At 41.5% G+C, this 14,293-nt stretch overlaps 1 protein-coding gene across 5 annotated transcripts in view; it reads right to left on the reverse strand.

Annotated features, from left to right (window-relative positions):
* The window catches only part of SUGCT (succinyl-CoA:glutarate-CoA transferase), a 389,221-nt gene that overhangs the window by 49,231 nt on the left and 325,697 nt on the right, over window positions 1-14,293 (reverse strand). For 4 of the 5 annotated variants that reach the window (XR_005555979.1, XM_039336722.1, XM_039336725.1 and 1 more), the window contains one exon: window positions 14,175-14,238. The exons of the other annotated variant lie outside the window; for it this stretch is intronic. Coding sequence is in view for 3 of the 4 variants with exons in the window: in XM_039336722.1 (XP_039192656.1) it covers window positions 14,175-14,238 (64 nt within the window). In the remaining variant the exon portion in view is untranslated. The remainder of the gene's footprint in view (window positions 1-14,174; window positions 14,239-14,293) is intronic. 5 annotated transcript variants of the gene reach the window in all.

Below are 14,293 nucleotides of genomic sequence, written 5' to 3' on the forward strand. Positions count from 1 at the left end.
GAGCGTATGGTGCGCACCACCAAGGACGCCCTCAAGAGACTGACTTACAGTGACTGGCATCACAGGTTAGCAGACTTTCTTCTTGCACATCGCACCACACCTTGCACAGCCACTGGAAAGAGCCCGGCTGAACTTCACTGGGGTTGCCGGCTCATTACTAAGCTGGACAGACTGCACCCAGATGGGGGGCGTCTCTGGGGTCGCATCCTCGGGCACCAAGGAGCCTGCAAGTGGGTGCTCCCATTTGGACTCAGAACTATGGGCCTGGTCATCTGTGGGTACCAGCTGTTGTCTGCAAGGTTTCTGGACCTCTGTCCTATGAAGTGTCCTTGGAAGACGGCCGCATTCTTCGGCGGCACATAGATCAGCTGGGTGTGCGGCTGGATTTGCACCCTTTTACTCCTGGTTCTGCACTGGGGGGGGAGGAAGGTCATAAAGTGCATTCTGAGGATCAATGTCAGCAGCCATTACTGGCAGCTGAGGAGATCATTGACCCCCCATCTCAAGATTCCGCAAGTGCTCCAAACAGAAATTCATGGGGCACAGAATTATTCCACACACCCAGACGCACTCCAGCCAGGGAGTCACCCCGGGGTCATCCACATATTCCACACAGAACCAGTAACACTCTAGACAGGGAGACTGACCAGGGGTATCCACATAACTCATATAATGTGCAAGAACTGGCAACGCAGCAAGGAAGCAGGTTCAATTCTGCAATTGTTCACAGAAGGATGTCCTCTGTAAGGGGGGCAAGCAGAGAGGCTACTCCTGACTCTGGCACCTCAGGCACCACATCGGGGTCCACGGGATACAGGGGGCCTGTAGCCACACTTGACTATTCTCCCACGGACCTTGGAGGCGAGGGACAGTGCCCCCCAAGAAGGGTCCATTGTGGATCTGGGGATTACCACCCTTCCAAGAGATGTTGGGTTGAGTGTAGAAGGCTCAGCCAATCAGCAGAGGGGCAGATCAACCAGGTATGGGGGCCAGCAAAGCCCTGAACTACTGAGCCTGGCAGGCGAGCAGGTAGGTCAGGCAACAACACCAGGGTCTCCTGAAGTAAGTGGCCATCCATGTCTTGGCTCATCTAACATAGTGGATCATGGACTGGACCCAGGAAACTCTCCCGGTCCGAGGAGGTCGCAAAGGACCAAGCCCCCCCCCCAAATATCTTTCAGACTTTGTAAAACTGCTGTCCAGTTACAAGGGCTACTACCCTTAAGAATACTGTAATACTGTATTTTGTTTTGATTATGATTTAAGTGTCTTGTAATAAGAAAGTAAGGATAGGAAGTGTGAGTGTTGGCAACAGTAAGGAACCCCTTCCATGCTTGGATGTCAGGGTGTTCCAAGCTAGGGGGGAGGGGTGTTGTGTCCGGAGCCTGCGAATGTAGGCTCGGGACATTGCAAGGGTCCTGGGCTTTGCAAAAGCTGCCCGGGACCAGACTGAGTGGCGCCGGCTTTGCGCGCATGCGCAAGGCGCAAAAAGTGCCTTATTATGTAACCATGTTGTCTGGGGATCTGGGCATATAAAAGGAGGCCTGTTGTTGGAGTTTTGACTGAATGCACAATAAAAGGTTGTTATACAGCAATGTGTTCTTTTCCTTCGCCTTCGCTTCAAGGACTTAACAGTATGTATAAACCCATTTCCCCAAATGAGTGTTTTTTTTTCCCTGCAAGCTGACAAAAAATGCTAGAAATTGGTAAAACTGGTATGACCACAGCATACAGGCAAATAGGCATAAATGTGAGCTGGTTACTAAGTGCCCAAAATGCAGTCATATGACTGGGAGATGGGCAGCATGATATTTTACAACTCTTTTCAAAACTGTTATAACTCCAAATGGTTGTTAAATAAATAGTTATAAGTTGAGAATTACTTGTAATAGAAGCTAGATGGAATGTATAGATCAGAAAAGGTGCTATCAAGAGGACTCCTGAATAGCTAAGCTAATAAGTTAATAAGTTAAGTTAGAGAAGCTATTCTTTAAAAACTAAAGACATTTCCAAACAAAGAAAGCAAAAAGGAACTTTGGCATAAGAAATATAGACTCAATAAAAATTTTTTAAAAGACTTTGAGGTGGACAAAAATATATAGGCCCTGAGATTGAAAATATAGTTCAATGTAAGGAAATGCAAAGTGACACATGTTGTTTTAAGAACCCAAATGTTGTTTAGCCATTAACAGGATCAAAACTAAAAGCTCTGGGGTACAGTTAAACAAAAATTGTCAACACAGTGTGCTATTAAAAGAAAAGGGAATATCTGTCCTTGGACGCATCTGGAATTAAAAATACAACTAATTCTTGGAATACTGTATACATTTCTGATGACCACACATCAAAAAATTGAAAGAAGACAAAAGGAGAAATGAAATGATAGGATTTGAGGTGATCCTATACAAAGAGCAACTATAAAGTTTGGGCTTTTTTGCTTAAAGTGAGGATGAGTAAGAAAAGATATGAAAAGAACGTAAAATTCCACAGTCTGTTCAATTTTCTCGCATTCCTACATTATTAAAATCTGGGATTCTCCATTGTAGAAATATTCAGAATCAGTAAAAAAAAACTTCCTTACACATATTGTTCTCATCAGATCTGATGACAGCCACCAATTTAGATTGATTTTAAAAGGGAACTGGGAAAATTCAAACAGGATTAGATGTCAGGACCTACTTGTCCTGATAGCTATATATCCTTTCCCTAAATTATAGCCAGAATGCCCTAAATATCTGCTGCTATATAGAAAGGGGTATTGGAGAGTGGAAAATTTATTACAATTATAGAACAAAAGAAAAAAAAAACACCACAGTAAAACATGAGATAACCATTGTCCATTACAGCTGGGTTTATACTGAGTAACAAAACCAAGCAACATTTAAGGACACTGAATTGTCTTGTGGTCTAATAAGTAATGGAAGCAAAATAAGTCAGAATACACAGGAATATAGAAAGGAAATGGTAAACTGGGAAATGAGAAATTCTGTAAAATTGGCAGAATAACAAAACATGAGCTCTAATTTCTATTATATCTGCCTCTGAGGGACATTGTTATTTACCAATTTTCCTATATTTCCCCTTCAATATTGCTATGGGGGAATGCTAAAACCATGCCTCTTCTATATTTCTTTTAAACTTATTTTAGTATTAAAATCATGAAAACTAATACTAACTAAAAAAGTAAAAGAAAAATGACAAAGAAATTATGGAACTCCATTTCCATCTGTCCTGTTTGCCATCGTTCGCTCCCTAGAGACTGAAATGGAAGATCTGTAACTTGAGCTGGCCACAAACAAGGAGTGTATATCAGAGGTGGTGACCCTTTGAGAGCTGTATGCAATGAAATTTCATTTTGATGTATGCCGATTGGTGTATTTTCAAAGTGACAATAAAATTATTATTATTATTGATCATCGCACAGTCAGCCAGATGTTCAGACTGGATTTGGCATTTTGTCTACCTATCGAGTCCTTACCCAGGACCTGGGATAGGCAGATGTGGATGTTTGATGGTATTACAGATCTCGTCGCAGGATGTAAGCAGTTCCTAGAATAGGCCCCCTTTGTCCTTTCATTGACTAATAGCGAATTTGTCAATGCCAATGGTGTTCAAATGGTGCTCCAGTTGTTTTGGGATTGCAACCCAAGGAGCCTATCACTATTGGTACTACCCTTGCTTGCTTTTGCCACAATCTTTCTATTTCTATTTGTAGGTCTTTGTATTTTGTTATCTTCTCCAGTTCTTTCTCTTCTATTCTGCTATCTCCAGGCACTGCCACGTCCACTATCCAGACTTTTTTGTCTTTCTTATCGACAATTGTTAAGTCTGGGGTGTTATGTTGCAGTTGCTTGTCTGTTTGAATTCTGAAGTCCCAGAGCAGTTTAATTTTATCATTTTCTATGACTTTCTCTATTTGATGATCCCACCAGTTTTTGCTTACAGGCAAATTATATTTTTTGCAGATCTTCCAATGCACCATTGTTGCTACTTTGTCATGCCGCTGCTTATAGTCAGTCTGTGCAATCTTCTTGCAACAATCTTATCGGTGGTCCACTGTTTCTTCAGCTTCTTTGCATAGGTGGACTTACTGTCTGTTGCTGTCTTCTCAATTTTGACTTTATATGCATTTGTGTCAGAATCCAATTATATTTCATCTCTAGTTATCAACTATAGAAAACCCCATTTCTGCCTTCTATGGATTCTGTCATACGATGAAGGGAAGGGGGTGAACAAAGGGGCTTTATGGCCCTCACTTCCTTCAGTACACTTCAAAGCGACTGAATGTGGATATCACCAAAAGGACTAACCATAAGAATGGGGCTATTACCTTTCATGTAGTTCTCTCTGAAGTCTCCATCCAGCCGGCAGTAAGGAAAAGGGGATGGGAGTGTAATGCCTGAAACTGTCACTGGAAGAAGGGGGTGATTGGGTGGGGCTACTGGGGAACCCCTTAAAACCTTGAATGGGAGAGCATGGACCCCAAGTCCTGTCTAGAATGCCTGCAACCATTTTCTCTTAATAAAGGATGCCTGTTGGAAGAACTATTCCAAGAGTTCTGTCTTCTTAAGATGCAAAGTGGGGTGGGGCCTCACATTAGACAGGACTTGCAAAATTAATCCACCTGGAAGGAAGACCCTTGCTGGGGGATTTTTGCAAAAAATTACCATGTCAGACAATGGAGCAAGAAAGGGGAAAAACTCCCCAGAAAGAGAGCCGTTGCCCCGACTGGAACCTTGCCGGATGTCGGGATCCGAGAGGTCAGATTCCTCAGGAGAAGAAGTAATGAAGACACGGGACCACAAGCCTCGTTGGTCAATGGGTGTTGGAAAGAAAAGTGAGTGGGGAAAGGAATCAAGAAAGGTGACCCTGAGATGGGGGACCAAGCAACCAGAATGGAAGCAGGAGATGGAGAAATCCCTGCACGCAAGTGAAGAGGAAGAAAGCTGGGCACTGTACTCGGACTGGATCCTAGAGAAAGCTATTGACCTGATGAAGAGAACTCTCAGCTCTCTAGGAGAGGAGAATCCTGAGCCCTACTGCCACCCCAGCTCCTGGAGCCGCAAAGGGAGAGACACCAAGTGGGAAGTGGAACCTGAAGACCCGGGGACATCTGCTGATCCAGTAGTCCCCACCTCCTACCGAACCACAGATGGCGATCTGGATGGAAGACACTACCACCAATAACGGGGGCACTGATCCATTCCAAGACGTCCGCCATTGGAGGTGAAATTCAAAGGGGAGCCAACACACTTGCGGTTTTTCCTAACCCCTCAGCTACATTGAGGAATACGGGCGGAACATCCCCAGTGACAAAGCCCACATCCGGATCGTGCAATCTGCACTGGACGGACCGGCTGCAGACTGGGTGGTGAACTTGCACGACTCCAATGCCCCAGAGCTCAACGACTTCAACCGTTTCATGTCCTCTCTGAGAAGGCGATTTGAAGACCCCCTGGCTGATCGCAAAGCCTGCGAAAGGATAAAAATGATGAGGCAAGGCAAACGCCCGGTAGCTGAATATACACAAGAATTCTGGGCCATTGCCAGCAAACTGAACTGGACAGAAGTCATCCTCCTTAGCCATTTCAAAGACGAACTAAATTATGACCTATATGATGCTTGCCTGCCCCGAGGGAACCCACAGCAACTTGAGGAATGGTACGTCTTGGCAGAGGAAGCAGAGATCGACATATTGAAGAGAAACCACCGAGGAAAACAATGGAGCCACCCCCCACCTGAGTTGACACACGAACCAGTGAAACCATTGGCTACAGCCAAGAAGCAAATGGGGGTTTCAAGTGCAGAAGAGAAGGGCATCGAGCTGTAGAATACCGCTCCAAACTCCCCAGCACAACCCAGACAGATCCCCGATCAGCAAATCCGGAAAGTCTTCAGCTAAGCCAAAAGAAACTGCCATGAGAATGATGGAAATTGTGGAACCCCCCCACCTCTGCTCATCAGGGGGAAAGAACTCCAGCCTACACTGCAGGGCTGGTGGACACCTACACTGCAGGGCCGATGACAGCTCGAAGGGCGAACCCCTGGTAAGTGATGCATCACACTCATCCTCAAGACAGTGACTATATTAATTCCCCCCATGCCCGAAGCCGTGAAGGTGAAAGCCTTAATAGACTCTGGCTGCACCCGCTGCCTCATTAGCCAGACAGTAGTGGGGAATGTGGGCATTCCGTTGAGGAGACTGGAACAACCAATCTCATTTGGCCAGTTAGATGGATCCATAGCAGGAGGGTGCCAACTACCCTAGCCACTTTACCAATACACCTCTCCCTGGGCAAACATGAGGAGGACATAAAGTTTGTGGTGAGCCAGGCATGGAATGCCCAATGATCCTAGGGATGGAATGGTTAAAAAAATGGAACCCCTGGGTGAATTGGAGGACGACAGAAATCAAATTCCTGAAGGGGGACCCTATGGAATTAAAATCCCAAGGGAGGCTACCAGAATCAAGAATAGAAAAAGCATCCATGGGAGAGGAAAAGGGACTACCAGAAAAACCAGAGGAATACAGAGACCTTGCTGAAGTTTTCAGTGAGGAGAGGGCGGATGAGCTCCCCCACCACCGACCCCAAGACTGTGCCATTGAATTCAAGCCTGGGGTAAAACTCCCGAAGCCCAGATTATACTCCATGAACCCAAAGGAGAAGGAGGAAATGGAAAGATTTGTAAAAAAAAAAACCTAGAGAGAGGTTTCATTGAGCCAGCAAAGCCTAAAGTGGCTGCCCCGGTCCTCTTTAGAGAGAAGAAGAACAGCTCTTTACGCTTATGCATGGATTATAGGGCCCTGAATACAATCAGTAAAAGCAACCTATACCTTCTGCCCCTCATGAAAGACATGCTGTCACACCTCTTGAAAGGGAAATTTTTTTCTAAACTAGACCTAAGGGAAGCTTACTATCGCGTGAGAATTAAGGAAGGGGACAAATGGAAGACCGCATTTAACTGCCCCATGGGGTGCTATCAATTCAAAATCTTGCTATTTGGATTACAAGGGGGCCCTGCAGTCTTTATGCAATTAATCAATGACGTTCTAAGGGAGCACCTGTTTAAGGGGGTCCTTGTTTACTTGGACGACATTCTTATCTTCACCGAAACAAAAGAGGACTATGTCAACCTTGTCAGAACAGTTTTAAAGAAACTGCGAGTCGCTCACCTATATGCCAAACTCTCAAAATGCGAATTCCACCAGGAAAGGATAGACTACCTAGGTTATCGCATATCTCCACAGGGCATTGAAATGGACCCATAGAAGGTCAGAGCAGTATTAGATTGGGCACCACCCCGCACAAGAAAGCAACTACAAAGTTTCCTGGGCTTTGCAAACTTTTACCGCCAATTCATCCCCTCATTTGCCTTGCCTCTCACTAACTTACTAAAAATGAAGGGAGCATCCTCAGTAAAACCTAGCCAGCCACTAACATGGACATTGGAGTGCCAAGCAGCTTTTGAGAGACTAAAGAGACTTTTTTCTGCTGAACCAGTACTAAGGCACCCAGACATGGATAAGCCCTTCATAATACAGGTGGATGCAAGTGATATGGCAGTGGGGGCTGTTCTATTACAAGAAAACGATGATGGAGTATTGCAACCCTGTGCATATACATCCAAGAAACTCACGGAAACAGAACAGCGCTGGCCCGTATGGGAGAAAGAGGCATACGGGATACATTGGGCATTACTCATGTGGCGACAGTTCCTGGAAGGCAACAAAATCCTCTTCCAGGTGTGGACTGATCACAAAAATTTGAAAGCCCTGAAAGCGCCCAGGAAACTCAATCCCAAACAAGCCCGCTGGTCCCATTTTCACCAGTTCCAATTTAAGCTCAAACATTTACCAGGGAGAAAGAACTTCCTGGTATCTCGCATGCCCCAATATAACAGCACGCAAGCCACAGACTCTAAACCAATGGTGGCAGAGTCACAACTGGCAGCACCAGTAACCACAAGAACCCAAGCTAAATTAAAACCACAACTGGACAGCCAAACTGGAATTGAATTCCAGAAAAGTTTGGAAACAGATGAATGGTTCCAGAAAAACAAAAATGTGTGCACAATGAGAGGCGGGTTGCCTTGGGTAGGAGAAAAGTTATATATACCAACAATCCAAAGAGTCACATTCATGCAGCTTTGCCATGACACAAAATCAGCAGGGCATTTTGGATTTGTAAAAACTTTACACTTAATTAAACGGCAATTTTGGTGGCCATCCATAAAAAAGGACATAGAAAGCTACGTAGCCAGCTGCCCAAAATATGCTACTACAAAGAGGTTACAAGGGAAATCGCCAGGACTATCACAAACAGTGGCAAATCCCTCAGCCTCCTGGAGTGAAATAGACATGGATTTTATTGTGGAATTGCCAGAAAGCAATGGGAATGCTGTTGTCTGGACAGTCGCGGATTTGTTTTCCAAACAGGTACACTTTATCCCTTGCCAAAAGATTCCCACTGCAAAAGCCTTAGTGAAACTTTTCATCCAGCATATTTACAGATTGCACGGGGCACCCCAATGCATCATCTCTGATAGGGGAGTGCAATTTATGTCTGCATTTTGGAAGGAATTTTTATCCCTCTTAGGGACCACTCAGGGACTGACATCTAGCCATCATCCACAAGGGGATGGACAAACAGAATGTTGTCATTCAGTACTTGAGCAATATTTAAGATGTTTTATTAATTTTCAGCAAACAAATTGGACAGACCTACTCCCTTTCGCAGAAGTTGCTTACAATAATGCAGTCCACTCCAGCACAGGTTACACTCCTTTTCAAATAGCCACCGGTCAAAGTTTCAATCCCATGCCAGAATTAACCCCACAGGAACCGGCGATCCCATCACTGAAAGAATGGATGGAACAATTACAAAACACCTGGCCAATAGTCAGAAAAGCACTAGATGAAGCTAGGCAGGCATACAAAGCACAAGCCGATAAAAAAAGGGTTGAGCCTACACCATTCATTATAGGAGAAATGGTGTATTTATCTACAAAATACCTAAAGTTCCTGTAAAAACTTGGACCAAAATATATAGGGCCTTTTCCAATTAAAAGAATCATAAACCCAGTAACAGTAGAATTAGAATTACACAAAAATCTCAGACAAATACATCCAATTTTTCATTGCAGCTTGCTGAAAAGAGAGCGTCAGTCACCTTTACGGCCAAAAATCCCCCCACCACCACCTCCAATCACGGTGGAAGGCGAACAACACTTTGAAATAAAGGAAATCCTTGACTCTAGGAGATATCATGGAGTGACTCAGTACCTAGTTGCCTGGAAACACCTCCCTGCCTCACAAAACGAGTGGGTCCATAAACGTCATATCAGAGCCCCGAAGCTATTAAAGAAGTTTCACACAGAATATCCTAACAAGCCTAACTAACTTTTATACCTGTTTTGTTTTCTTTCAGGTGGATCTGTTTTATTTTTGAGGGGGCAGGATGTCAGAATCCAATTATATTTCATCTCTAGTTATCAACTATAGAAAACCCCATTTCTGCCTTCTATGGATTCTGTCATATGATGAAGGGAAGGGGGTGAACAAAGGGGCTTTATGGCCCTCACTTCCTTCAGTACACTTCAAAGTGACTGAATGTGGATATCACCAAAAGGACTAACCATAAGAATGGGGCTATTACCTTTCATGTAGTTCTCTCTGAAGTCTCCATCCAGCCAGCAGTAAGGAAAAGGGGGTGGGAGTGTAATGCCTGAGAGTTTCGCTGGAAGAAGGGGGTGATTGGGTGGGGCTACTGGGGAACCCCTTAAAATCTTGAATGGGAGAGCTTGGACCCCCAAGTCCTGTCTAGAATGCCTGCAACCATTTTCTCTTAATAAAGGATGCCTGTTGGAAGAACTATTCCAAGAGTTCTGTCTTCTTAAGATGCAAAGTGGGGTGGGTCCTTAAGGCTTGGTCTTGTGCAGCCAGAATTAGTCCTTTGGTCTCTTTCTTCAATTTTCTTGCTCTTAGCCATTGCCAGGTCTTGTTAATATCTTTCCCAGCTATTTTTTTAATGTATTGGCCATGTAGTGCTTTGTCTTCCCATGCCTCTATTCTGTTTTTCATTTGGTCTTTCTTGTAGGCCAGTTTGGTCTCTCCAGTAGTCAGTAAGCCTTCCTGATATACTAATTTCAGTGCATCTTCATCATTGTTCTTCAGATATTCTTCCAAAGCCATTTTTTCTTCTTCAACCATCTGATGTACTTGTAGCATTCCACGCCTTGGTAGAAAAGTCTGTCAATGTCACTGCGTGGATGAAGGGCATGATTCATTGTCATTATTTTTCTGGTCTGCCTATCCATTGCTTTTAGTTCTGCTTGAGTCCAGTTCACTATTCCAGCTGTGTACCTAATGACTGGGATTACCCAGGTGTTGATTGCCTTTATGGTATTTCCTCCATTGAGTTTGGACTTTAAGATCTTCTTCACTCTCTTGATGTATTCACCTCTAATCTTTTTCTTGACTTCAGTGTGCTTGATGTTGTCAGCTTGAAGGATACCCAAGTATTTGTAGTAATTTATTATTATTATTATTATTATTATTATTATTATTATTATTATCATCATCATCATCATCATCATCTTTCCTTCCTATTTGTCATATCTTACCTATACACAAATCTTTAATACTTTCTTTCTTTCTTCAATACTTAGTGCAAAAAGTTTAAAAAGCAGGTTTAAGGACTTAATTCTTTAGGAATAAACAGAAAATGGGTGATTAGAACTTTGATTTTGGAAAGTTACAAATGGACTAAGGATAAAGATTGATTTGGAATAAGATTTTAGAATTAATTATAAGAAATCTTGCTATGGAAAGTACATTTAGAAAAACATGATTGGACACCTGGCAGTTTGAAAACTAGATGGAATTAAAAATTACAATTAAAGGAGAATACCACTTAAATTTGACTTACTAATACAGAATGGAGCAAATAATTTTTTTAGGGTATTATTATTTGTTTTATTATTTATTAAATTTGTTTGCTGCCCATTTTGCCAACGTGATGCTAGGTAGCTTACAATATTAAAATGAAATATACTTTTTAATAAGGAACCCAGAAATTAATTTGAAGCATGTATAGATAGACTGTGTTTCAAAGAATAGGAAAAAGTTTTACTGGACATGACAGACCAATCTGAAAATTGATAAGGAAAAAGGTGCTACATTGGGCAAAGATATACAACTGTCTGATGTGTTTATAATTTAAAAAGAAATAGAAATAACAAATCAACACATGATCTGGACAACTTTTTTATATTGGATTTACAAAAGAGTCATGTTAAACCTTTGAAGAATTTTATGAGAAGGGACAAAAAAAATGAAGAGAACTCAAGTTCTAGGATATCATTTAATTGGATTAAAGATAAATATTGTTACAAATAAAAGGAAAGAATATGAACTTGGTTTATTTGATCAAGGTCAAAATAGATACTTTTTTTTTAGATATGTTGTTATCTCTGGTAACCATTAATAGACTTTTGCTGATCAGGTCTGAACAACAAGGCTTTAGGCTTTGTTTATAGCCTAAAGAGAAGGGATATGGGAAGAAGAGATCATTTGTTGTGTTTCAACAGAAAGTGGTAAGTTACTAGAATTGTTTATACTTGTTGTGGAAAGGGTGAAGTTATTTCTTTATATACTTCTTTTCTTTACTACATTCTTTTCTATTTTTCTATTTTTTTTCTTTTCTTCACTTTCTATTTTTATTTCTTTTTGATTGTATTACATTCTTTTTAACTGTAATTTCTAATAACATTACTATAAAAAATAAAATAAAATTTGGAAACTGGTTATTAATAAATACATCATGGGGACAAGTTACATAATCCAATTAGCCTTCTACAGATAGAACCTTTTGTTTCAAAATTAAATTGCTCTAACCCCAGTGGCAAGAGATCATCTGGTTGACACTGTAAGATGCAGAATACATTGTTCAATTGGCTGATCCAGCAGGGCTTTTGGGGGGGGGTGTTACAGGTCCCACAGGAATCAGTGGAGTTTTCTTCTGAAATAACTAAAGCTATCACTATCTTCAAATGCAGCCATTTATAATATGTTGCATCCATCTAGCTTGGATATTAGAAAATTACAAACTTATTTCTGATTAATCAGATTCTATTTAAAGAAGAAGAATAGTACATCACCTCCCTTAAAAGATTTAAAACAGAACTTCTGACTATCAATATATCTTCCTGGGAGGAATCTATTCCTCTTAGCAGTAGTTAACCCAGTGCTGCTTTTTTTCTTTCTTTTTCCTTCCTGCTTTCCTCCCCTTAATGTGCTTAAGCTAGTAATGTAACGTGATTATCAAACCAAAGCTAGTAGAAGGTAAGACACTGTAAGAGTTCACTGTTTCCTCACTTCTGCTCTGCATTACACATTAATTTTCTGTATCTTTCTAAGTCATCTCACACAGTTACAATATATAAACAAAATTACTATTTTCAAGAGATTTTTCTTCTTCCTATGGAAGGGAGAAATATTGTCCTTCTAATTCAGCCATATTTTAAAGTTTCATACAAACACATACGACCACAATTTATGTAAGGCTCAAGGTAAACCTAAAACAAACACAGATGTCCAAATATATATAGCTTCCCCCCTCCCCGATTAGTTCAACTGACTCCAGGGTAAGCAATTAACTTCAAAGGAACTACTGTAGAATACGTGATTTGAGGACTGCCATTCATAGATGGTTTAACAGAAACATTTTTAAAAAAACAAAAATGAACCTTTCATCAAACCTATGCTTATGATTGTTTTTTTCAAGTTAAGAGTGCTTTTTCTTTATTCATTGGAGCTTTCCATAAGCCAAGAGGTAGGATTTGAAGGCCTCTTCCATCATGTTCCCACAAATCAGAGACAGGAAATAGAAAATGTCACACATTCACATGAAAAAAGGCTATAGAAATCATATAACTACTTTAAATATTTTCCTTCTGATGCTTTACGTAAAGCATTCTCCTCTTTCCAACTATCAAAACTGTCCATATTACCTTCAGGATAACCAAAGCATACAGAAAGCCCCCCTCTCCCTGGAGTTCTTCTCACTCAAAAGCAGCCAGGCCTTGAATAGTAAGGACCAATCTAGATAGGAACTCTCATCCACCTCTACTGTCCTCATTTCTTAATTTACATTCTTTTTAATGTAATCTTTGAGTGAGGTAAATGATAACTGACCTTAACACAATTTGATGACTATTATAAGGAAAATTTAAATGAGCCCTGATGGGTATGTACTCCTTCTGGAGATGTGCCCACCTAGGTTTCAAATGTAGCACCAACTGTCATCCAGAATATCTTTCTAGCTTGCAGAGGTACTGAGATGTTATTTGTGAGATTGGGCTATAGGAAGCAGATGGGAATATTGTCTCTGCACCAGAATGCAACACACCATCACAAGTGAAATTTCCCAGATGTATGATATTGGGAGACCTCAACTTGTCTAACCTGAGTATAATATCAATCATGTTACTTCAGTGGTTCTCAACTTGTGGGTCGGGACCCCATTTGGGGTCGAACGATCATTTCACAGGGGTCGCCAAACAAGGCTGTCCGCCATTTTTTCCCCCTTTTCTTTGGCCACGCCCCTGGCACCCGGTGATGTATAAGTGGTTGGGGGTCACCATAACACGGGGAACTGTATTATGGGGTCGCGGCATTAGAAAGGCTGAGAACCACTGTGTTACTTGATGGTTTATGGTGGGACTGGAATTGGAGGGGGGACAAGCGCATTTGTTCTAATCTTCTGGTTAGATCAAGGAATTGGGATTGGGAGATACAATATTGCAGTAGTTCTCTTTTTTCCTTCAGGGCTGTTTTATGGACCACCATGGGATTCAACACTTTCCCCTATGTTAGCCAGCACAAATGCATTGGCATGATTAATTAACTGCTTTTAAAGTGAACTATGTTGAGGATGGGCAACTGATTTTTTGTAGAATATGGGATTAATCCAGTTTTAAGTGTTAATTTAATATTAATTTAATCTTTATGTAGCTAGCTATCACTTTGTGTATTATCAATTAGTTTATTGATTCATGGTTTAATATATTGTAAAAACGCAGCCACAGAATCTCATTGAAGCCCATGCATGAAGTATGTTTAAAAACTGTTTTACTTTGATGAGTAATATCAATCTTAAGGAAAATGTGCCAACCTGGAACAGTAATCTTCCCTACTGTTGGATGCTCCATCTCCATCATAAGTTTATTGTGCAGGACCTAAAACATAATAATAAATAAAAACAGTGTAATGAGGGTGATTTTAAAAACATTT

The sequence above is a fragment of the Crotalus tigris genome, unplaced genomic scaffold (assembly GCF_016545835.1).
Source record: "Crotalus tigris isolate CLP2741 ecotype Arizona unplaced genomic scaffold, ASM1654583v1 scf7180000017666.379230911805:20528666, whole genome shotgun sequence".
Taxonomy (NCBI): domain Eukaryota; kingdom Metazoa; phylum Chordata; class Lepidosauria; order Squamata; family Viperidae; genus Crotalus; species Crotalus tigris.